The following is a 25,438-nucleotide window of genomic DNA, read 5'->3' as shown; positions in this document are numbered from 1 at the left end:
CTGTGCTTTTTAAGAGTGTCTCGGGTCAAAAAGTTAAAAATGCTGAACACTTGTCTGAATTTTATTTATTTATTTTTTTTGTTACAAATATTTTAAATACTGTACAGAAATGTTTCTAGTATAATTTAACAGAATGTAGAATGGTAGATAAATATTGATACTTGAGGGAGCGATGCGCCCCCCCCCCACCAAATATCCAGAACAATATAAAAAACACTCCAGAATGATATTCTCAACATAGAAGAGGAAAACACTCAACTTTAAGTTTAATTGATGCAGTTTGTGCCATCTCTAAATTCTAAAATTTTGTTTTAACATTTTTTTTTTTTTTTTTTTGCAAAATTATTTGATTTTTCACAAAATTAATTCATTTTTCACAAAATTATTTGATTTTTCACAAAAAACGGACCCTGTGAAAAATCCTGGACAGACCCCTGCAGAGATTCAACTTTTACGGGTGTATGATTTTCTGCAACCCACATGAATTGTAACAGACTTTTGACTTTGAAAATAATCAGCAAACTCATCACTTCTCACGACACTTACATCGATTAAAGTTGGCATTCCAGGACTGAGCACAGCAGTTTCACCTTCAGTCGAAAATTTATTGCAAATAAAGCAAAACCGTGGCTTTTTTTTTTTTTTGGAACTTGATCAGCACAAACAACAGAAGACGCTTGTAATAAATTCCTTTATTCACTCGAACTGCACGTTTAACAGCAAAAGCAGCAGGTACGTGAACGATGCCACATGGACTAGAATAGCCAGATGTTATTCAAGGCAATTCAAGTAGAGGGGATTCCGTAAGTGACTGGCTATATATTGAGAGAAGGCAATACCTGGGAAATGGTTGGTCTTAGAGAAAAAAATCATAAGTTGAGTAATAAAAGTCATTTTTATAGAGAATTTTGAGATCTACAACTTTGGTCTCCAGTACATTTTCAATAAATTTTATCCTTTGAGAAAAACCCAAAAAAACCTAAAATTTTGACATTTGACCCTGATTAAATTTTTTAGCACACATGGGATCGATGGGGACTTTTTGGTACCTTATTTGTAATGGTAAACCCAAGGTCTCTACAAAAATTTGACAGGCAGAATTTTTGTTATTTCCATTGTCCAAATTGACTGGACTAATACAACAGCCCCACTGATTCAAAATTAGATTTTCTATAAACCATCCAACTTCATTCTTTTAAATACCTTAGAAAATAGCTATTATGCACAACAAGAAAAAACTTTACCAGTTTTCTGCAATAAGAACAAAACGCATACTACCAGAATAAAAATCTGAGCTTTTCTGTAGCAATAAGTTTGTCTGAGCAACAACAATGAAACAAATTGTAAAATAAAATAAATAGAATTATTCTATTTATTTCATTTTATGTTTTGCTTGGCTAGATTTTTAAATTTACCGTTTGCCAAATTTAGCATATTTTTAATCCTAATGTAACATTATTTTCTTTCACTGTATTGGAAACAAAATAATTTTCATCTTTTTTGTTTTTAGAAGGCTGATGAGAAAAATAAAGTACTTAAAAGTTAGTGGGTAAACCAAACTGTTGAGCCGGAGACAAATTTTTTGTATCCGTTTCATAAAAACAAAGTAAAAATCTTTTTAGAGTTAATATCATACATTTTTTTAACAGCATATTCAACAGAAATGAAATACTATCTTTTAAAATTTGTGTTACATCAAAACCGAGTAGCGTTAAATTCAGGTTTTGTAATGTGTTATATCAAAATCATGTTGTGCAAGTACTATATTACACAAGGGATGCCTGTACTTGTTTACTAATGTTGCCCATTTTTATAACTAATGTCATAATACTATTTTTCTCTCAACCATGAACATCTTATTGGAAGATCGTTATTTGTTCACTTTTGTATAAAAAGTCTGTTATGACTGAAAAAACTGGATAAAATCTTTCTTAACTGTATAATGTAGTTTGATGGATTCATGCAGCACCAATCGTATGTTTTAATTATAACACAGCCCATTAAAAAGCAGTGAAAAACAGCAGTTTCACTTTTTTATTTGTAGTTATGGTATAAATCCAGCACAATATTAAATAAGATAGAACATTTAAGTAAAAGTGGGTCTAAAACACTGAAAAGATAATTTACAAAATTTTTGCTCATGTGTTTTTTAGAAGTAACTTTCATAATAACTTGCAATTAAATTTTAAAATTCATTTTCAATGTTAACATGTATAGCATATATTACGCACAAAATGATAAACTATTTTGTTTATGTTTTTTTTTTAATTTTATTTATTTATTTATTTTTTTATTTATCTATTTTTTTTTTTTTTTTTTTTTTTTTTTTGCACTTGAACTAAATGAAAGATTCAGTTTCTAAATCAAAAGAAAACTTTTTTGATATCTGGATATGTTGATAAAAATACTAGGATAATGTATTTTTAAGTAAGTATAGTATTTTTTAGTTTGAAGCTAGATTTCTTGTCTTTGCGTAATGAAGCGTATTGTTAAAAAAAATCGAAATAGTCTATTTTACTTCACAAAACAGATTTTGCACCAGAAAGCCTTGAGAAAAACAGTGAACTGTTTAAAGAACTAACTAAAAATATTTCAAAATTAATCGTTTTTTTTAATTACAAGTTATATAATTACAGGGGTGATTGTGAGTTCATCAAAAAATACCTGAAAGTTTCAAAGCAAGAACGAGGGGAAGGGGGGGGGAATCTTTGACCCCTATTACTTAAGTGCACTTTTGCCATAGTATTAAATAGTTCTGAGTCAAAATATTGTGGGTACATTTGATTAAATTTTTAATGGGTTACAAAGTTACTTTTGAGCTGGTGTTATAAATTATCTTGACATTTGTCCATCTTAAGGCTCTTGCAGGTATATTTGATGAGTATCATATAATAAAAAAATTGCGCAGGTAGGGAGATAAAAGCATAACAAAAAAAAACGTAATTCCGGTATTTTTGGACCTAAAAATACCCGAAATTCGGTAAAATACCGGAGCACAAATCATCACTGTAATTAGCAGTTTTGATAATTTTAGCAAAACTAGTTTGAAAAGCAGTAGAAAGGCTTAAAGCTCCCATGAAAACAGGTGTGATTGGACAGGTATGAAAAGGCTAGTGAATGAAATTTTGTATTAAAAATTTAGTAAGTAAATTATAGTTGATTTTTTAAAGAATAAACGTTGTGTTATCAATATTTGCTTGGGAAAAAGTTTGTTTTGGATTGGGTTTGGCTAATGTTCCCACATGGAAATGACAGTCGAATCAATGATGATGTTTTCATGACTATTCATCAGCTTTCCTACATGACATGAAGTGTTGTTGCAGTGATGCAATTTTTTTCCATTTATAAGCTTGAACTTTGTGAAAGTCAGAAGGAAACAACGTAATCTATCTTTGCTTATTCATTTTATTTATTTTTTTTTACATTTAAATAAATGTTACATTTTTATCTTAAAATATTATAAAGTACAAAAAAATAACATACTATATGAGGTAATTCCATGAACAGTTTCTGAAGCGTAGGTCATGGGATGAACCCATGAATTTTTTTGGGCTATGTGACAATTCTATGGCTTAGAATCAAATGGAAAAGGGGTTGTTCGCTAGAGAAAAGGTGTGTTTTTTTTTTAAATGGTTTTGTACAAATGATAACTGCATAAACACTTTTAAAAGAGGCTCTGATTCAAGCTGGATTTAAAAATTTTAACTGGGAGATTTTGGTTACTATAACATCACAACGCTTCCAAAAGAAAGCAATCCAGAAAATATTGGCTCTAAAAATACCTGCTCAATATATAAACTTAAAACATTTGCATAAAATAGCTAAAACTTACCTGATACGAAAATTGACGGACAAATTTGTACAGCTTATTTGCTTCTTCAGCAAAGAACTCTGCCTGCGTAAATAAATCCTAAAAGGGGGAGAAAAATTAAAACTAACCAATGTGTGCAAAGAATATGATTTATAATCTGACTAATTGACAGGCAATAAAACTATTAACAACTACATTTTCTATGAAAATTCTTAACTAAAAACTTTCAACATTTAAGAATACAGTGAGACTTTGTAGTGACATTTAAACAAAAATCAGGACACAATATTATAAAAAATATCTGGACAAAAATCAGGACAAAATATTTTTTAAATATCCAGACAAAAATCAAGATAATCTTAATATTTTTAGATGTGTGTAATGTATATATATCGATTACACATAATGTTGGGCTTTATATTATCTCCATATATCAGTGAGAGGCATTGTATGCTTTGTACTTCATCATCACTTATTGTAATCAAGTTTTTTGGTGCGTATTTCTTTCTTTTCTTTTTTTTAATGGAAACATTAGCATAAAAAATAACAATGCAGTTTGATGATCATAAAACTGACAGGGTCCGATTCACAGAGCTATATTGCTGATAAACTAATTTGTAAGAATTAGGGATGCACACTGGAACACAATTCTGCATTTATTTTAGACGGAAGTTTATATTTCAAACATTCTCTTGGAATTTAGGAGTATAAAGGTGCCCTTCCTAATATATTCAGTTTTGTAAAATAGATTACTAGAGCATGAACTTTAGCAAACATTAAAATCAAGTTAATATAAAAAAGAAAGAAATATTTAGTAGTAATATCTCATATTAAAAAGAAATGAAAATTAAATAACTAAATACTTGTTCCTTAAAATACTATACATTAACCTGCCAGTAATTCGATAATAGGTTAAATTTGAGGTTTAAAATAAATTGGTAAAAATAAGTGAAATAAATTGATTAAGAGGTAGCATATATTAAAATATTACTTTAAACTTTTAAAATAATTGAAACATTTACTGGAAGCAAAAAGAGTGGAATCTCTAACACAACATGTAATTTTCAGTAAAGCACGTTTTCTGCGTCGAAATACCCCCCACCCCCGCTCAGAAAAGCAAAGTTTTACATAGAAGTATCATACCCATTCTCACAATTCAATGTTTAAGTATTAGAAATTTAGCTAGAGAATTTTTGGTTTTAATTTACAAATTAATAATTTTGCAAAACGATACTGATTGGTACATTAGTTAGAAAGCAATTACCCCAGTGAAGAACATATTTTTTTTTTTTTTAAAGATTTCTAATGTATTAATAGGTTATCTATTATTTCATTATAATAGTGGATGGCTTAAAAAGTAACATAGTAATAAGAAAGCAGGCCCAAATGGCGCATTTGCATGAATAGTTTGGATTTCTGCCCCCCAAAACTTTAACTAGAGCATTAGGATTTGACCTTAGCAATGTGGGGAGTGGGGAAACGGGGAAGGGGATGATGCTAATCAAATGAAGCATGTTATTTTACAAAGTAAACAACAATTGTAATGCAGTAAGTTTTAGATGTCCTCCAAACCGCTTTAGTGTTCCTGCCAAAATTAAAAATTGGCGCTTGAATGGAACAAATTCTGAGACAATTATTTGCTTTTTGGAGGAAAGAAGTTATTTTTGATGCAGAATTGACACTAATATGTTTTAATTGAGAAAGAAATAAAACTGATATAGATTTTGAGTTTTAAATTAGAAATATCAGGACAAATCACAAGAAAATATTTTTAATCACAAAAACCAAGAATATCAGGACAACTAAGAACTATACAGTGATGTACCATAAATCTGACGACTTGAAGTCCGCCAACGTCCAAAATCCACATTTATTTTTTTCGGGCAAAAGCTGCAGCAACTAAAAGAAAGTGAAAAATTGGACACTTCTTCCTGCATTTTTTTTTTCTTTTTGCACTACAACTTTACCTATCCCACGCTTTTTTTTTTTTTTTTTTTGGTCCATAATCCGAATCACACCAAACAATATTTTTAATAAATAATCTGAGGATAGTACATTTGGCCTCCTTATTACATATGATATGCCAATATCAAATCAAAACATATTTACTCTAAAAAATGCAGATGCTAAAAGATTGCTTCACAATTACAACAAAACGCTAATACTATGCATGACACATGGCGTCAAAGAAGCATAAAAATAAGTTGGATATTTAAATTGAAAAAAATGCTTTAACAGGGTGGCGAAATATTTCCTTGACTTTCCCTTATTAAGTTCACCAAATTTCCCTGATTTACCTTACCAATGATAATGGTTTACCTTCTTTGCCCTACTTGAAAACCACTGCACATAAAGTTAAAACGTTTTAAGCTGTTAATTAAAAATATACTTCGAAAAGATGCTCCTTTTTTTTAGAAAAAAAAATATATTAAATTATCTAGAGGGAAATATTATAGGAAATCTAAAACAAATACTTTACTTAGAGTAACCAGTTAGTATGAGAATTCTAAGAAATTATTAAAACCAGTCTTAAAGACATTAATCGCGGTCAGTCGAGAGCCGGCAGGCCCCCTTCACTCATGCACTAATACTGCTCCAATGTGCACTCCCACCCCCCAAAGGGTCAGGCCCCAAAATTCTGGCTATAGGCTAACACTGTCTCTTGTTGGCCCTGAAGATTAATCCCATAGGGAGGGGGGGGGGTATTTTTGTTTTTGCCTTGAAATTTGACAGTTAAATGTCTTCTAAAACTGGGATTCTCAATCTCTGCTCCAGAGGTTGGGCAACAGTCTATAAAAAATGTGACCGCATCTGGGAGACTTTTACGTGGTTGGGTAAAAAACATTTTCTTATTAAGCTATAGTTATAGTAACACTTTATATGATGTTTTTAAGTTAATTTTGAGATTACTTTTAATTATTTTGTTTTTTTCCCTCAAAGGTTTATTTACTTACATATTAATAATTACAATAATTAGGGGAGCGTCGAAAAAAATTGGACTGTGGGAGAAGTGGGACAGCTGCAGATATACGGCAAAATAAAGTGTGAAAATTTATTTCTATCTTGTCCAGTAGATGTTGCAGATGCAGAGTAGAGTCAAGGGAGAGTCTAAAGCTGCTACCACTACCGGACTAGCTAGAAATTAATTTTTCTCATTATACTTCGGCTTATTGATGCAGCTGTCCCATTCCTCCTGACTCCCCACCCCTCTACCGCACTTGTCTCTAAATTAACGTATTGTTGTTGTTAGCCGGCCTGGATTTACCTATACGCTAAGCAAGTTATAGCTTAGTCCAACTCCCAAAAAACTACAGGATTTGTTCCTAACACAACAAAAAGTTTAAAAAAAAAAACCTTTCATTTTCAAGTGCTTGAAAACCTTGAACATTTGGAAAACGTAGTTACAAACCTTGAGTTTTGAAATTTCTAACCAATGTGAGGGGAAGACTAAACTTTGTCAGATTCAGTTCCTTGCTACAAGCTGCATCAAAAATTTATCTGGGAACAATCAGGGAATTTTGAAAAAATAACGAAAATTCAGGGAAAATTTATCTAATGAAGGAGGAAAAAAAATTTTTTTGCCTTGCAAAATTAAGTACTCTAATTCCCTACTATTATACACTGCCGCATATTTGTGCATCTTTTTTCTTTAGAGTCAAAGTGTTGAATCTTAACTTATTAACCACAGAAGGAACTTTATAAGATTGCGTCTGTGTCTGTAAAGTTGTTTATGTTCTGGATTTTTTTAATTTTTCTTTTGGGGGGGGGGGGATTTTTTTTTAAGTAACAGCTGAAAGAAAGCTTTAAATTATAATAAAAAAAATTATTAGATTTCCAGAAATTTCTCAGTCTAATAAAGTAATATCATGAATATTTTGCTGCTTTTAGTTATTTTTCATTTTTAAGTGAGCTTACAGTTAGTTTCTTTGTAGCCTGAAGTCCGCAATATCTGCCCAACCACTTCTCTCAAGTCATGTGGATTTTTAACTCTCCAGTGCATATTGTTCTACTACCTATTAAATAAGTGGGTAAACATCCAGTCCTAGGCAGAAAGTGTCAATTTCCCATGAAAAATCAGAAATCAAACAGTAATAATTAATATTAGGGTATCTCCTACGTTCTAGGTATAGGATAAGAGCTCCAGCAGTTGGCCATTTAAGACAGCGACTGCTGTTTTTTATTAACCTATAAATTTCAGCAATCAATACAACAACAAAAACGTTGTAAGGCTTTAGGCGATACCTTTCTGATAATGATTCACTAAATTGTTTCAGAAATAAAAACATTTTTATTTTAAAAAGTAACCCATTGTTGACACGAGAAAATGCTCCAGTAGTCGGCCATAGAAAACCAGTGCTCAGCCATGTATAAGCCCAGAAGTTGGCCCTTTCATTTTCATTACTCTTATGGGGTATTAGTGGATAAATTTAAACAAAATTTAATGCAAAACTTACAGCACAGCATTGTATTACAAAATTAATTATTCCCATAATTACGAAAGAATTCTGCATTCTTGATGTCTTCGTAACATCAACATAATGTTTACATTATTTTTCAATTTGCAACCAGTTTGGATATGCATCACATGCAATAATTTTTTTATTATTTATCTTCTACATCACTTACTAAATTAGTATCATAGACTGTGAAAATAGAAATTAAAAAATGGAAGATCCGGGTTTTTTCGGACAGGAATTTTGAAAACATGAGAATGTAGGTTCTCCCCCCCCCCCTCGCCCCTGGCACAAAAAGTTTTAACCGTATATGCAAAGATAAAGAGTGAAAAAAAGAATTGATAGAATTCATAATCGATAAAGAGTGAATTAATGATCAATATGATTGACACTTGACTGGTCCATGTTCATTAGAACAAAACTTCAACATACGAAAATGTTAAAATTAAAATTGTAGTTTTGGAAACAATTTCACCTCAAAACAGAGCAAAAAAAAATCCGTTAGAAAAGCACTTAACCTGGGAGGAAGAGTGGGGGTCATTTTATGACCCCAAGCCTCCTGCAAATAGTAATTGCCAAAAAACTAGCCACCAGTTTAATCTTTTCTTATCAGTAGCTGAGTTTGGTCCGGTTCCCCCATTTACCTTTTGGTAACACTTGGAACCGTATGCGGTTATTTGCGCTCCACTTAAACACATTTAGCCAGTTACTGGGGTCATAAAATGACCCTGCTTATCCTGCCGTTTGTTTCACACACCAACTATTTTGAATAGCCAATATGGTTATTCTGTTCATATCCCTTCAGTATTGAAATTATTTTATGTACACTGCTTGACAATTGCTAAGGAACAAGTGATTTATGCAAATTTGTACCTCAACGACCTGGCCAATGGAAATAAATTCAAGTTCAGATGGTGTAGTAGACCAAGACTCGTTATCTGTATAAAAGACAGTGCACACACGCTGAAGATTCGTACGAAAATTCACGGTTTGGTTTTTAACAAAAATAGTGCTGGATGTTAAAAAAGGTTTTTCTCTGAAATTCTGTTTGGTTCTTGAAATCCTTAAGAGTAAAATGTCAGCCAGACATCATTTGAGTGTCTACGATCGTGGACGAGCGATTGGACGACTGGAAGCAGGTCAAAGCGTCACCACTGTGGCTGCTGCAATGGGTGTATCAAAAAGGGCCCTCTCCAGATTAAAGACGGCCGCTGAAGGTGGAAATGTTTTGCAAAAGCATGCCGGGGGTCGTGGTAGGAGCTCCACACCTTCAGAGGATCGCTATGTAGCCCTCATAGCAAAAAGGAACAGAAATTTCACTCTTGGACAGATAGCTGCAAATCTAACAACCGCTACCGGTATGCATGTTTCTGCAAGAACCATCTCACGGCGAGTAAATAATGTCGGTTTGTATGCACGGAAGCCCATACGTTACATCCAAGTTCAACCACGCCATCGTTAAGAGAGATTACGCTGGTGTAAGGAACATGTTGGTGGGATCATCAAAATTGGTAAAGAGTGATGTTCTCTGACGAATCTCGTTTCAGTGTGAAAAGTGATTCTGGTCACCAACTACTGTCAAGAGAGCGTGAAACACGTTATGCACAAAAATTTGATTACGAACGTGATCGGTACGGCCCAGGCGTCATGGTGTGGAAAGGCATCATGCACAATGGCAGAACACCGCTTCACATTTTTGAATAAGAAAGCGATACGTCATAAATGTATTGCAGAGATGTTATGCTAGACCATGTTCGTCTTTTTAGGGGAGCTATAGGTCCAGACTTTCTCGTTACGGACGACGATACACGGCCACACTGGAGCATTGAAGTGTCGGACACAACGCAAAGTGAAAAAAATTTCCGTATGCAGTGGCCTGCTTACTTTCCCGATTTAAATCCAGTTGTTCTTGCCTGGGAGGCTCTTGGCAGACGTGTTGCGCGAAGGACCGTCCCTCCCAAAACAGTACAAGAACTCAAATTTGCATTGAGAGAGGAGTGGGAAAACATCCCACAAGCACTCCTCAATAATTAGTGGGGAGTATGGAAAACAGATGTAAATTGTGCATTAGTGTCCCTGGTAATCATACATATTAAGGTACTCATGTCTCCATCATTATGACCTAGATCATTTTTTTGTGGTTGTATGAAAATCATCTAAGTAGGATTATTTTTTTATTTTTAAGTTTTTACTTCATTGATGCAGTAATATCTGTATTATTTTGTACTTACAATAAAGGCACATCCTCCCTACTACCAATTTATTTTGTTCTGTTTCTTTAATCATTATCTATTCTTAACTATTCCAAAAAACATAATTGTTCCTTACAATTAGCAATAGTCAAGCAGTGTAAATAATAATACCATAAGAAAAAGAAACAGACGGTTTTCGAACACTTTTTGCTGAATTGAATCAAATAACTGTCTCAATCAATGAAGAATATGGAACTAAAGATTTTTTTAGAAGAGAAATTCTTAGATCATGAACATTTCAGTGAATGTGATACATAGTTGAAAAATGATGGAAATACTTTAAATAAAGTGAATAACTGTGATTTCTTAATTGCAAACTATGATGTAAAGTGGACCAAAGTGAGATGAGATTGTCTTGAATTTAGGGATTTCTTTTTTTTTTAAGTTTTAATAAGAATGAAACATTTTTAGCATTAATTCTACAAGTTTGCATCAAAAATACCAATAAAAGCATTACAGTTGTTATAAAGTTTATAAAACTCTTATAAAGTTTATAAAACTCACATAAAGTGTTATTACTTGCCGTGTGTCTCAATTTGATTTAAAGAACAAATGTAGAAATGCTTTCATTATAAGGGCGATGTAAAGCTCATTTATAAATCACACTTATGTCTAAAATTAAATTTTAACGTCAAAAATTATAAGACGTTATGTTTTTCAGAGCAAACAAGTCGAAAAATGATGTTTTTATTATCGTATAACTGGGTTTTCATCTGGGGTCATTCAATGACCCCCACATACGTCCTAAGGTTCACCCAAGAAGCACGCGTTCCCCCGGGTTAAAAGATTGCCAATCGTAAGCACATCTAAAACAAAATTTATCACAAAAAAGGTACTTTTATTGTGAACGAACAGGAGTAAGACGAATTATGTTGGCAGGTTCATATTTTCAAAGTTTTTTTTAGTGGGGGGACAAAGGGTATGAATTCAGTGCATTTTATAGGAAAAAATCATCAAAATACAAGCAAAAATGCATGTTTAATTTATGTTATAAAAATACAGAGGGATTATTGCCCGTATGACGGGCCTGTAGGTGGGTTAAATGAAATTGAGAAATGGAGGATGTCATGAAGATAATCTTACAATTTTCAACAAGAACATTGGTAAACAATGAATAAACTAAAATGGAGTGGGTAGCAACGTAATGCAACTTTGAAACCATGTTATTTTAAAACAAATTCGGCATACTTTTAAACAAAGAGTAAATTTTGATTTCCTTGTGAAGATAACTCAATGAAATAAATATTTGGTTAGAAGCAGCAATAAGAAGTGGTACCAACATTTGGAATAATTTGTCTGAATAGAATACAGGTTTTTGGAACTTTTGGTGAAGCAAATAGTTTAGCAAAAAGAGCAACAGAAAGAATAATCACAGGTTTAACGCTCATTGAAACAATTTCAGCTAATGTAACTATTGAAGTATTACCTCTTAATTCCTTACAATGGGAATGCTTATTTATTGCCGATCAAATACTAATTGCAGTCAGATCATTTGTTTTATCACTTTTATCAATGCATCATGATTTGATTAAAAACATGTTTAAAAAACCCGATAAATTACCATTTGGTAAAGACAAGTTGAGTATTAGAACTTATATTTTAAACACAACGACAGACTGAACTTACAAACCGTTTTCAACCCTGTTTTTCAGAATTCTTCGCTAAAATCAACATTAGAAGCAGTAACATGATCAAAGGATTCTATTTGTCAAAAAAATTAAGGCACAAAATTTAAACATTTTCTTTTGAAGAAATAATGTTAAAAAGGGAATTTTTACTCAAAACAGCTAAATTGCCGCTGTGTGAATACTTTATCTTAATTATTATTTGATGAATTTTAGAAAATCCATATTAAGTATGTAGTCGACTACTGGGTACATCAACCAAACAGTATAGAACCAGTGGTCAATCTGCCATGGCCGACTATTGGAAATGCATAAGAATTCAGTACCCAGTGGTTGGCCACCCCTCTAAAAATAATTGAGTCTAAGAAGGAGTTTATTTTAGACCACAAAGTGCTTTTGGGGGGGGGGGGAGGGAGTAGGAAATAAGGAATCAAAAATTTTAAAAGTAGGAAAAGTATTAAAAAAATCACTTAACAAAGTAGGAAAAAATAGGAAGAGACACACACGTCAAGAGGGAACAAATTTAGCCTAAATTTTATTTCTAATGTAAAATAAACTAACAGTATTTTTGATTTAAAACTGTCCCAAAAATAAACTAACAGTACTTTTGAAGTATTAAAGGGATTTAATGAAAGACCGAGTCGCAAAAACAAAAAAGAAAGAAACAAGCTGATTATCATCAGTATGAAAAATTAACTGGTGGAAACAAAGATATTAATTACAAAAATATGAAAATAAAATCCAAACAAAGAAACACTTTTCAACAATTCAGTAGTAAAAATTTTAAGTGTGAAAGAATAAAATGCAATATAGCGATTGCATAACAATAATAATAATAAAACTCATATTTTGGTGCAATAAAACCATTTTTGTTAAAGATTTGTTTTGTCAAAAACGAAAATATTCCTTCGAGAGCATCCATTTATCATTTGAAAATACTAACACTTTCAGTTCCTGTTGTCATAAACTATGATACAAAAAGCAAAGCAAATCATAAATTAGTTTTAGACAAAAATAATCAGCAGCTGACATGCATTCTTGCATAAACAGTGGCAGATGTTTAAATTTGGAAAAAAAGAAAAAAGACTGAAAATGCAGAAATAAAATAAATTTATTCTTAAATATGGGACATAAAATTTATAACAAAATAAGTAAACTAAATAGATAACGAAATAAGTAAACTAAAGGGTTTGTACTATGTTATGTATTTTTAGCATTCAACTTAAATTTTTTGTTTCAGGCATGTCATTTATGGAGGTTAGTGGGGTCGATTTCTCCCCTCCCTAGCTTTGGAAAATTAATGCTTAACTATACAAGTTTGTGCAGTTTTTGTTGTTTGCAGATAAAATTTGTATTCAGTATACATCCTTCGCTAGCCACCCCCCGGGGGGGGGGGAAAGAAAATGACGGGCCGGTTTTAATTTCAATCAAGCAATAAAAACGAATATTGTTTTACTGCACCATCAGCTCAGTCAATTCCAGCCAAGGAATGCAGTTTTGTGCTTATTAGCACTCATCAGCCCGGAATAGGAGTGACTGAGCTGGAGGTGGAAAACCTCAAAGGAAGCCAAGAGTGCCAAACAAACTGGTAGTTAATACAGAATTAGCACTGACCAGACGAGGCCTTAGCCCTGGCTATAGGGCGGTAGCTTACTGAATCATTTTATTGGTTTGATGATTTTTTACCTCTTTCTTGTTCCAAAACTTTTGTCACAGAAAAAAAAGGAAAAATCCATGCACATGGTAAACATAACATTTTTATCAAAGACAAAGATCAGTTACTAATGGTTTTTCTGTGCATAAAAAGGAAGGCATGTAGTTTCTCTCAATCCTCACCATACAACAAAAATATTCATTCAGAAATTGTTCACGAAATTGAGAGTGAGGGGGGAGCACCTGGCATCAAATGCCTGCATATATCTCTTTCTCCCCTCCCTCCCTTTGATCATGCGCCCTGAGTACAATAATTTACAGTAGATACGCCGCATTGGTATAATTGCCGCACCCCGTAAAGAGTAAGTGTCTGTCAAAAATTTTAAATTTTCAGAAATGCCGCATTGCCATAAACGCAACACATGAAAATGATGAGCAAATCCTAGATATTGATGATATATCAGAGTAGAAAATACCCATTAAAAAAGAAAAAAAAACACAGTACATATTTGCTTGTGGCTCTATCCCTCAACTTTTAAAAATGTGAAGAAATATAAGCGGAATCTTGCATTAAAATTGATTTCCGATTTTTCTCCAAAAATCGGGAACGTTTTGCCCATCTAAGTTTGCCATGGTTTTTTTTTTTTTTTTTTTGCAAATACACTCTTTGCAAGGAAAGAAAATGAAATTTTAAATTTTTATCATGTTTATGATTTAGAATGAACAATAATCATATTTATGTATGAAAAAAGTTATTTTCCGCGATTATTTTTAAAGTTGTCCGTTTTTGCAAATTTCTGTTATCTATCGCTTTTATTTTGTACTAACATCAATAAAATATGGGCAGTGTACAGGTTTTTCATTTTTAGCTTCCTTACATTCCTTTAAGGTTTTACATTGCCTTTCTGTTTAAATAGAGCTCTATTTCACTTGTAATCAGCTATACAAAAAAATGGCGAATAGGAAATTTTCAGCTTTTCCCGCACCTTTTGAAAAGTCAGCCATTTACTTTAATTAAAGCTTCTAATTAAAGGGTAAATAATTCATAATTGCATCAGAATGTGCCAATATCTATTTCTTTATTATTTTGTTAAAACAGTAGGACTGAAGTTGGGGTGATAAAAAGAAAAATCAATCATAAACGCCGCAACGGCAAAAAAGTCACGAAAATTTAACGTTTAAACATGCAGACACTGCAGCTTTCCCTCCAGAAGTTACTGTAGCCAGTCAATGAAAAGCTGAGGATCCACTTGTTTCTTTTGCTTTTCAAAATTGAAACATGCAGAAAATTATCGGTGTGGCATTGTAAAAATAAGAATCAATGCACAATTAGAAGTGCTGTACTAAAGAAAGAAAGAAAAAGTAGAGAAAAAAAGGAAAAAGTAGGATAATAGCTCTAAAAAGTAGGAAAAATAGGAACTCTTCGGGGTCTGTTATTTTTTTATTGAAACGTTATGCTATACAATCCATTAAAACATCAGTAATAGCAAAATAGTAGGACGAAAAAAAGAAGGGTACTTAACGTTTCGAGATGAAGTGTCGTCTTAACAAAAAAGTAAGCAGAATCGAAAACTAGGATGATGGTAAAGCTCAAAACTCGCGGTCGCCAGTCGCCAAATGCGACCAATTTTCAAATTTTGGCGACCATTATTTTCACTTCAGTCGCCAATGTGGCTACCATTCGCCAATGTAACCTTCCCTGACCTATAATCTTGACATATGACCTTTCCCTAAATTCTTTTGTCCACTAAAAGTTCGACTAACGGATCGCTGGGGATGAAGGGGGGGGAGTATTGTCCTCTTTCTGATGTCTTTACGTCCAGCATTAAGAATTATTTTAAAACGAAATGCAAGTAATTTAATGTATTTTAAATATTATTTTATTTATATGCAATTTTGCTATGTGTTCTTGTTCTGAGTAGAAACAAAAATCGCAATCACGACGGCAAATTCGCTACAAAACTTGCTACTTCCAAAACTCGGCTTTTTTACACGCGATCGTAAAAATAGACAAATTTCATACACCAATTTAGTAAGTTATGCTTTTTTGATCTTAAATTCATTTTTTCAACTTTATTTCTCCTTAACAAATGGCTATTTCTTCGTTTTGTGGTATTTTTAAACTACGCGTTTTCAAAATGGCGTAGGTTTACATATGAACAAAAAAAAATGGCGCCTTTGAGTCAAAATGCATCGAGACAAGGTTAAAACGATACCGCTAAATTTTTTTTTTTTTTTTTGCAAAATTTTTGATTTTTTGTTTGAATTATACTGTTTGTTTTTCCTTTTTTTTTCTTTTAAAAATATAAAACCTACTGGAGGAGAGGACATATTTCGTTTATTTACTTTATTTCTCCTAAAAAAATGTTATTTTTAAGTTTCGCGGTAAATTTGCAAAATGGCGTCACGCGTTTTCAAAATGGCGCCACATTGTAGACTGTCCATTTTCTCCAGTTAGAAGAGGAAAATGTCTGTTCCAAAATAAATAAAGAGAAGTACAATCGTATTTATAAAACACAAATATAAAAAAAATGGCACCCTTGCGTCTAGAGAAGGTGGAAAGAATACCGCTGAAACCCCTTTTTTTCTTCTGCTGGATCTTTTATTTCTTTTTTTTTTCCTTTTGTTTTATATTGTTTGCCTTTCTTTTATTTATTCATTTTTTGACACTCAGGCTTCGATTTTTATAAAATTTTGTATGCATTTGAAAAAGCAAAAAAAAATATTTTTGTAGAATCGCAAATGGTTTAAGTTTTACATTCTGTTCCAAGTTTTTGGTATTTTGTTGTTTTCTTTTTTAAGGAACTAACTCGTCTTTTGGTTGAAAGCTGTGATGTTCTAGAAGTTTTAAAAGCTGAATAATAATAATAATAATCTTGATTTATTTTTTGTCCTGATGTGTTTTGCTTAGAAATTAATTAATGCAGATTATGGTTTGCAAAAGATGTGTTAAATAATATCTGGGCAGGGGTGCCCGTTCCCCCCAAGTTCAATTCCTCCCCCCCCCCTCCAAAAATTTTCCTCAACCCTCGTTTCCTTTTTTATTTTTTAGCTCGTTTTTCATTTTATTTATTTTTTTAATATTTTTTATTTACTTATTTATTTTAATTATTATTTTATCAGAAAAGTTCTTTGCTATGCCAATGACATATACACACATACACTAAATAAATAAATGGAATAAAATAAATTAAATAATTTAAATTAAAATAAAGTTTGGCTATCATTTTTTGAGATTTGGCTACCATTTTGTGAGGATCTGGTAGCCATTGGCTACCAATTCAAAATTTGAGTTTTGAGGTATAGATGATGGGCACACCATTTAAAATAAAACCACTTATTACTACTTAAGGAACAGTAATTACAACTTCACTGTCATTGGATGATAATTGGGGAGAAGTAAAGGAATGTAGGCATGCATCATATCTGTTGTCATACATATTCTATTTATAAGTAGTTTATGTATAAGTATTTGTGGCCGACAATGAGATTTCAAAATTAAGATTTGATTTTTGGATCGTTCAATTTTCCACTTTTAATAGGTTTTATGTGCTATACTGTTAAATCACTCAAGATTTCTAATGCTCCTTTAGCTACTGTTCCTTTCTCTTTGTCCAAGACATTTTTTCATGACTTGAAATAAATTTCCATGACTTTCAATGAAAATTTCAATTTTCCATGACTTTTCCAGGTCTGAAATTCTGTTTTTTTTTTCCATGACTTTCCAGGATTTCCATGACCCGTACGAACCCTGATAATTTTTGCTAATTATTTCCATGACTTAAGAAATGTAATTTTTTTTGGTGTTTTTATTTATTTATTTATTTATTTATTTTCTTTTTTCATTTATAAATCAGTGCAACCATCCAAGCTATGTTTTGCAAAATATGTTTCTAAAAATTAAAATATAATTAAAATGTGATGAGCTGATCTACTTTTAAAATTAAAAAAACAATAAATGCAACATTGACGAGTGATACGAATGAAATAATTAGTTTCAAATTTAAAACTTGCTTTCAAGGGTATGTACTTATTTTTTTTTCTTTTAATGACTTTTTTTGGCTTATGACAAATTGTACAAAAATTGGACCAGTCCACATTGAATAATCTGACACTGAATTAATTAAGCGAAAACTTTAACAAAGCATAAGTAGAAAAAATGTTTCAGGTCAGAAGAAAATGTAGTGATTTATTTTAGGAGGATCTGTAAACATGATTGCCAAATGGAAAACATTAGCATTAAGTTTACAGAAGAATCAAACTCAATCAAATTTGGTTTTGTAATAAATAAAACATTATTGTTTAATAGAGACAGCTCCTCAATGATTTTATATATCATTCAAATTTTGCCCATTACCTGAGTTGTCTTCAGATCTCCTTCACCTCTTGTGAATTGGTACATTGAAAAGGCCATTTGAGACATACTCCGAGCTCTTTTACAGAGATCATTTTCAGATGACGGCCATCTTTCAGTTTCCGCATCAATTTCAGACGTCAATAGCTTCATTTCTAAGCCTAGTTTAGCAATTTTTGCTTGTTCCTGTAATAAAGAGCAAGTAATGTACAGAAAGAGTAGCAATTCGAAAAATTACTTTCTATGGTTTCAGGATTTGAAAACTTTTTTTTTTTTCAAATTTTTATGTTATTATTTCTGTTGAATTGATGAATATAGTATATGAATTTTAACCCCAAATTTATGCAAGGCATTTAATTTCATATGAAAAACATAAGGAGTACAAGAAAAACAAAACCTTTTAACAACGTTAAGTCAGATAGCTAAGAACAAAACTTGCACCATAGTATGGTAAATAGGGTCTGGTGGGGAAAGTGGTCTTAAATCAAATAAAGAGCTATATATTCAAAATATATGAAAGAACGATGGTAAATTTTTTATTTCAGATTTTTAACAGTTAGGAACTATATTCTGAATTCAAAATTTAGTTACTGACTGTATTTTTTCCCTTGAAAAATTTCGTTTTGTGAGCACATGAAACATTTTAAAATCTGAACACCAATTTTAACTTCCTTGTAAAATTTTGTTACCGTAAAATCCCGAAAGTAACCCCCCTATTTTCAAAACAAAACTTGTTGATTTCAGAAGGGGGGTTTATAATCCAGATTTTTCTGAAAAATTAGTCAAAATAATTGTTTTTAGTAGTATTAATTTTAGAGTACAGAAAAGAAATAATAAGTAAATAAGAGTTAATATTAATGAAGAGAGAGAAATTAATAAAAACCTGTCATAATTTCGAGTAGTATTAAATTGCATGAGGCGCCATTTTTTTTTCGAAAGAAAGGATTTTGCACCTTAAGTTGGCAAAACCCCTATAATTTATCGCTTGAAAATTCATTATGAACTGAATGTGATAAGGTTACAGTAAAAGAAGCAAAATCTTAATGTTCTTGTTTCAGAATAGGAGCAAAAATCTCAATCACGGCCGCAAATTCGATATGAAGATCGTAATTTCGAAAACTGAGTTTTACAAAGTTCGCGAACGCAAACACAGACAAATCACAAATCTCTTACTCGATTTAGAGAAATTTACATTTCTGATGATCCTAAACTCGTTCAATTACATTATTTCTCCTTTAAAAATGGTTATTTTTAAGTTTTGCGCTACTTTTTAAGCAACACGTTTCCAAAATGGCGCCGTGTTGAAGATCGTTCAGTTTCACAAATCAGAATAAAAATGCTCCTTCCAAAATGAATAAAAAGCAGTACAATCGTATAAATTTCTTTTGTAATACATATGAACAAAAAAAAAAGAAAAAAAAAGGCGCCCTTGCATCAAAAGGAGTCTAGACATTTTGGAAGGAATAAACCGTGGAGAGCTTTTTTTTTTTCTTTTGTTTAAATCATTGTTTTTTTGTTTTTTTTTTCTTTTTTTTTGGGAGGAATAAACCGTGGGGACCTATTTTTTCTTTTTTGTTTAAACAATTTTTTTTTTTTTTTTTTTTTTATGAAAAGCAAAACTGCACATGGAGGGGGAAACTAAATCTTCGTAAATGCTTTCCAAGTAAAGCAGAAAATGTTATCCTTCTTTTTTTGGAGGGAGTGGCAAATTAAACGATCGTAAAATTTTTAGGTGAAAGAGGGGGGGGGTATATTCAGGATTTTAAAGCGATTTCACTTTTTACAAAAAAAGGGGGGTTGGCTATAATCGATAGGGGGGGTTACTTTCGGGATTTTACGGTAGTTAAAATTTTCAGCAGATTGGTTCTGCAGGCACCTTCCCCAATTCGAAAGTGGGACGAAACCTGTATTGTGTTAAGTATTTACCATAACTTGTAACCACGTGAATATTTGTATTAGCCATCGTATGAGTGTCCTTAACAAGAAAATACAATGTTCCCACCCTAAAACTTGCACATTTTTTTGCAAATGGAGAACGAATAACATAAAATCGATAGATTTGAATTCATCAATAACAACAAATTCTCTCAACACAGACAGTGCTGCAGATATTACATTATTTTATGAATATAACAGATTTCTTGGGTTTAAATTAAGAGTAAGGACATTTTATTTCTTTTTGCTCTAAAAAAAATATTTCATTAAAATCTGACTAAAAAATGTTGATTTATCTTGTTCATTTTTGATCAATGGAGTAGGTTTTTTTTTATAAACAACATGGTGGTGCGAAGGAAGCAAAATATGTTTGCTATTGAAAATAGAAACGGGAAAATTAATTTTGCTTTCAGCAAAAAATTTTGCTAAAATTAAGGAATATAAAAATCGGTGGCTTGAATTAGAAGTGATTTTTAAATTGTGGGTCACGAGGAGTGGCCAGACTTAATATACTTTTTTTCTTTTTTTTTTAAGTAGAGAAGCTAGTAGCTTGATACAAAAAAAAAAAAAATAGTTTGTAGCGATTTCTGAAAAATACTTAGAAATTAATTTTAAAAGAAAAACATTTTTTCAGCAGCGTAAGAATTTATTATCAGAGTTTGTTCGTACAGATCTAGGTCCCTAGCTAGAAGTTCAAAAATTATTAATTAAATCCTGCATAAAATAAGTTCATGTAAAATTAATTCCAATGTAGAAAATTATTGCTTTTCTCCTCCATTTAAAAGATGTTTACCTCATGCAATCAATTTTATGTATAAAAAACTGCTTAAGGCTTTGATTGCCGACATCAATATGAAGAGAGAACATTTCCGGGCTTATGGGCCACGGCCTAAAAGAAAAATAAGAGAAAACAAATATTGATATTAAATTTGCATTACCCGTGACTCAAACCTGGAACCACTCGCTCTCAAGCCGAATGCGCTAACCACAGAGCTATTCCTGCTTCTTTTTCATTTAGACCATGGCCAATAAACCTGGAAACGTTCTCTCTTCATAAATTTTATGTATGTGTATGCCAATGTAAAATTTAAATCAAATTATGACCGATTCTTTACATTTTTCGAATAGCCGAATTATAAAAATTTAAATATTTCAACTTTTTAATTCTTTCCATGGGTGCAAGTTTGGTGATGTGATCAAGACGGAAAATATTTTCAGCCCCGGTTTTCGGGGGAGACAGCCCCCCCCCTGAACTTCCTTTAAGTTCATTAAATTTGACTTAAATTAGCAATTCCCCATTTTCATCACCGAAGTTTTAAGAAATTATGTTCTAAAATTTATTGAAAGAAAGCCTTCGTTTTCTCTGTTCTTAAGTCCTCCACCTAAAGCTGAGTTCTGAATACTTTGGTTTTGAATATTTTTTGGGGAAGGGGGACCCTGAACCCCAAGACGGTCAAAAGTTGTGCTTTTAAGACTCCAGTTTCGGAATTTCGCCTAAAGAGAGCCCCCTCCCCCCATCTTGACATTGTCAAAGACAGCCTAAAAGTTTTAAGAATTCAACTACAAACACTTTTTGGGAGAGGGTCCCAAATTCCCTATCGCTTAAGTCATTTAAGTATAGCCTCAAATAGTTTTTAATATATCAGCTACAAAACATTTTCATGTTAGAACACCAAATCCATCTCTCATAAATTAACCAAAGATTGCCTAAATTAGTGATCCCAGTTTTCGATTACTTTTAAAACCTCCTCCTCCACACTTTTACATCATTAAATACAGCCTAAACATTTCTGACTTTTAAATTTTTAAGCGTTTGCAAAGGAGAAATCTTGAATCACTCCAAGCTTCAAAAATGGCTTTCAATTCAGTTTTTTGATATATTGTACTGAAACCCTTGAGTAGCCCCATCCCCCTCTTAGATTGTCCAAGATATAAACATTTTAAGACCTCAGTATCGTGGATTAATTGGCGGACTTACCCCCTTTGCAAGAGCAGCGTTTTTTCGTAAACTTGTGCTGCCGTTGTTTTACTCGTTTCCTTTCTCTCCCTCTCTCTCTCACCTCCTCCCCCATATTTCTATTCTAGCGAGTAGTAGATTGCATGACATTGGAATTTACTGATTCCTCAAGTCTTTGTCAAAAAACAGGAACGGTTGACCATCGGTGTTTCAAACCAGCTTGAAATCCCCCCCCCCCTGATTCTTTGCAAAATTCCCATTTTCATTAAAATCTTCAAAATCAATGATAGTTCCCATTTTACCTGGTATGTGGACACCCTTTTCCGTGGTGTAAACATTTTATCTCGTCAGCAATCTCTCTCAATCGGTGATTCAGATTCAACTCTAAGACATTTTAAGAGTGCACATAATTTTCATTTATGCGTGTAAAGTTTGCAAAACAAAACAGCAAATAAAAAAAAATGAAAGGATGGTGGAAAATAGCAAGACAAAAGGCTAAACTTTCAATTAGAGACTATTACTTCGAAAATTCAGGGAGAATAGCAAGCAACTCCGTGGTCTGCGATGCAGTGAGTATGAAATAACAGAGACATACCTAAAAAAACGACGAGAGTCTAAAAGTCACTTCTCCAAAAGCATGTTGCAATCAAAACAAGCCCATGGCAGAAAATCGAGAGAATGTCAGTGTAAATGGGTGGTTATGGAACAGTCCAGTAATATATTAAAAAATATTTTTCAAACACTCAATTTTACTTTTTTAAGTAAAAACTGTAAGAAAGTCATCGAATTTCTTTCTGTCCCGATCTCCGTCTCGGAAATTTTGTCCAAGACGGAAGGTCTTACACACCCATGATTCTTTCTTACAGCGAATTTCCATAAAAATGATTTAAAAAAAGAAAAGAAAGGAAATGATAATTCTAAGTACTATTCCATGTTCAAATAGGTTTATTTATTAATTTGAGCAAATTTCTATTCAATCTTCAAACGGTGTACGTGTTTGCTTTTATTTATATTTTTTTAAATGGCGAAGTAGCGACTACATAGCTTGTAGTCGCTTCATTAAAAAAAAGGAGTTGCAGTTATAATTAGCTACATTTGTAATAAATTGTAGTTGCAGTTTCCTACAAAAAAACAAAAAAAATCTACAGTTTTTGCAAGGACTGGTTGTAACATTATTTCTATTCTTAAATTTGAACTCGGTTTTTAGACTATTAAATAACAATAATAATTTTTAAAAAGCATCATTTCTATTCTCCTTTGTAGCAATCAGGCCCAAGACTAGGAATTCTCAAAAAAATCTAAATAATTCATTCTAAAGAATTTTCCATACCTGGCGACAATGCCAAAAACTAAAAATTGTAATTTAAAAAATAAATAAACATAAATAAATAAATGAAACGAAAATAAATTTTAAAAAATGTTTGATGAAACTAATTAAGTAGTTTATTACTGATGAAAATGTGCACTAATTTTTCAGATTTCTTCTTTTAACTAAGTTCTTTATTTTCTACAAAAAATTTTACATTTTGGAAAAAGTGAACAACAATCATTTTGTATCTTGTATTGAATGAATGAAATGAAGGAGAGGGGGGCTCAGCAGAGCCAAGTACTGCGACCAGAGGTCTATTGTACTAAACCCCAAACAAAAATCTTAAAAAAGACCAGTTGCCGTAGCAAAGATTAGCAGGCATTTAATGGGAATATCATAGATTTCCCAAGGATCAAGTAAGTGGTGGCCAAGGTGTTCAAACCTGTAGGCAGAAAAGGTATCACAATCACACAGAATATGTGCAACAGTTTCCTCATGAAAGCGACAGCTTCTACAAATTGGGTCATCAGTGACGCCCATAATAGTAAGATGCCGCTTCAAGGTACAGTGACCAGTAAGGAGGCCAATAGCTCTTCTGACGCTGTTGCGGTTCAGACTTATGAGCTCCTTTGCCCTAATACTAGGGCAACCTCTATTAAGGTCTTTCGCCTGCCGCTGTCCATCAAGGTTGTGCCAGTTATTATACTGTTTTTTACCAAAAATATCAAAAACAGCAGTTCTAATAAGATTTTTCGAAATCCCCAATTGCTGGCTCAGGGCCAACAAAAGGGATATCAGAACCATTCCGAGCAAGATAGTTGGCCTTTTCATTTCCCTGCACTCCAGAGTGTCCAGGTACCCAGCAAAGGGTAACCTTGTTCAGCTTTGCAAGATTGCAGAGCAAATTATAGCACTCCCAAACGATGTGGGATGTCATAACAACCTTTTTGAGTGTGTTTAAGGCAGGGGCAGATCTAGCAAGACAAAGGAGGGGCCATGGGGGCCATGGCCCCTCCCAAAGCCTTGTGATTGTAGGATTTTTTTTTAAAGGAAAAAAAATGAAAATATTATGAGAAAATAACAAAATTTAAGACATGTTTTTTACATTAAAAGAAATTTCAGCCTTAATTGGGAGAGAAATTATATCTCTCTCCTCGAAAAAGAACTATTATTCCCAAAATTGTGCTCCTTCGTTTACATCATATCTTGATTCCAACTTTAGACGCTTGGACGTTCTCTAAATGCTGTTGTCCTCAGAGTCACCTATTACTCACGAGACCAATGAGAGCCTAAATTTGCGTATTTATGGCTTAAATTTCGAAGTCATCGCTTTCTGTAATCCGCGCAAAAATAGCTTAAAATTAGATTTTCAGAGCCTCTTAGGTAAAATATTTCTAGAAAGGGGGGATTCCAAACACATACCCTCACTCTCCCTTTAGAATCATTCATTTTAATAAAGTTTCTCGAGAGTTTGTTCAAAAATTTTGGATGGCCCCTCCCAAAATGATCGGCTGGATCCGCCACTGGTTTAAGGCAGCCTGACTATCAGAGCATATATGAACACAATGGTCTCTATAGCCAAGACTCAGGCAAATACCACAACACACCAGGATAGCATAAATTTCAGCCTGAAAAACAGAAGTAAACTTGCCCAGAGGACAGGAATATTCAATACCATCACCGGACAAAAAGCCCCAGTCCTTTCATTCATATTAGAACCATTGGTGTACCAGAGAGTGCAATCTTTACCCTGAGATAAGGTAACATCCCTCCAGTCCACTCCTGTATCTTGTATTAATGTTTATTCAATAAAAATCCCTGTCAATGAATTAAACAGGAATTCCTTAAAAATTAAATATTATACCAAAGGAAAACTGCCAGGCCTGTCATTTCCAATTTTCCAGGGAATATAATGCAAATTTATCGAGAAATCGCAAAAATCATGCCCACTTATATGTGAATACATCATGTGTTCAAAAGCAGAGGTGGGGGGCTATTGTCCCCCTTCTGACCCCTTAAATGACAAGCCTGAATACTTTTCTTTTTTTTTATTCTCCCTACATTATACGTAAGGCAAAATTGATCTAA

At 32.5% G+C, this 25,438-nt stretch overlaps 1 protein-coding gene across 1 annotated transcript in view; it reads right to left on the bottom strand.

Moving 5' to 3' along the window:
• The window catches only part of LOC129219218 (alpha-catulin-like), a 125,250-nt gene that overhangs the window by 17,995 nt on the left and 81,817 nt on the right, over positions 1–25,438 (bottom strand). The window contains exons 13-14 of the mRNA XM_054853543.1: positions 18,153–18,335; positions 3,833–3,910 (exon numbers count right to left, since the gene is read on the bottom strand). Of these exons, the coding sequence (XP_054709518.1) occupies positions 3,833–3,910; positions 18,153–18,335 (261 nt within the window). The remainder of the gene's footprint in view (positions 1–3,832; positions 3,911–18,152; positions 18,336–25,438) is intronic.

The sequence above is a fragment of the Uloborus diversus genome, chromosome 3 (genome assembly GCF_026930045.1).
Source record: "Uloborus diversus isolate 005 chromosome 3, Udiv.v.3.1, whole genome shotgun sequence".
In the NCBI taxonomy this organism is placed as follows: Eukaryota; Metazoa; Arthropoda; class Arachnida; order Araneae; family Uloboridae; genus Uloborus; species Uloborus diversus.
Note: the sequence above shows the minus strand (reverse complement) of the source record. Positions and strands in the feature narration are given on the sequence as shown.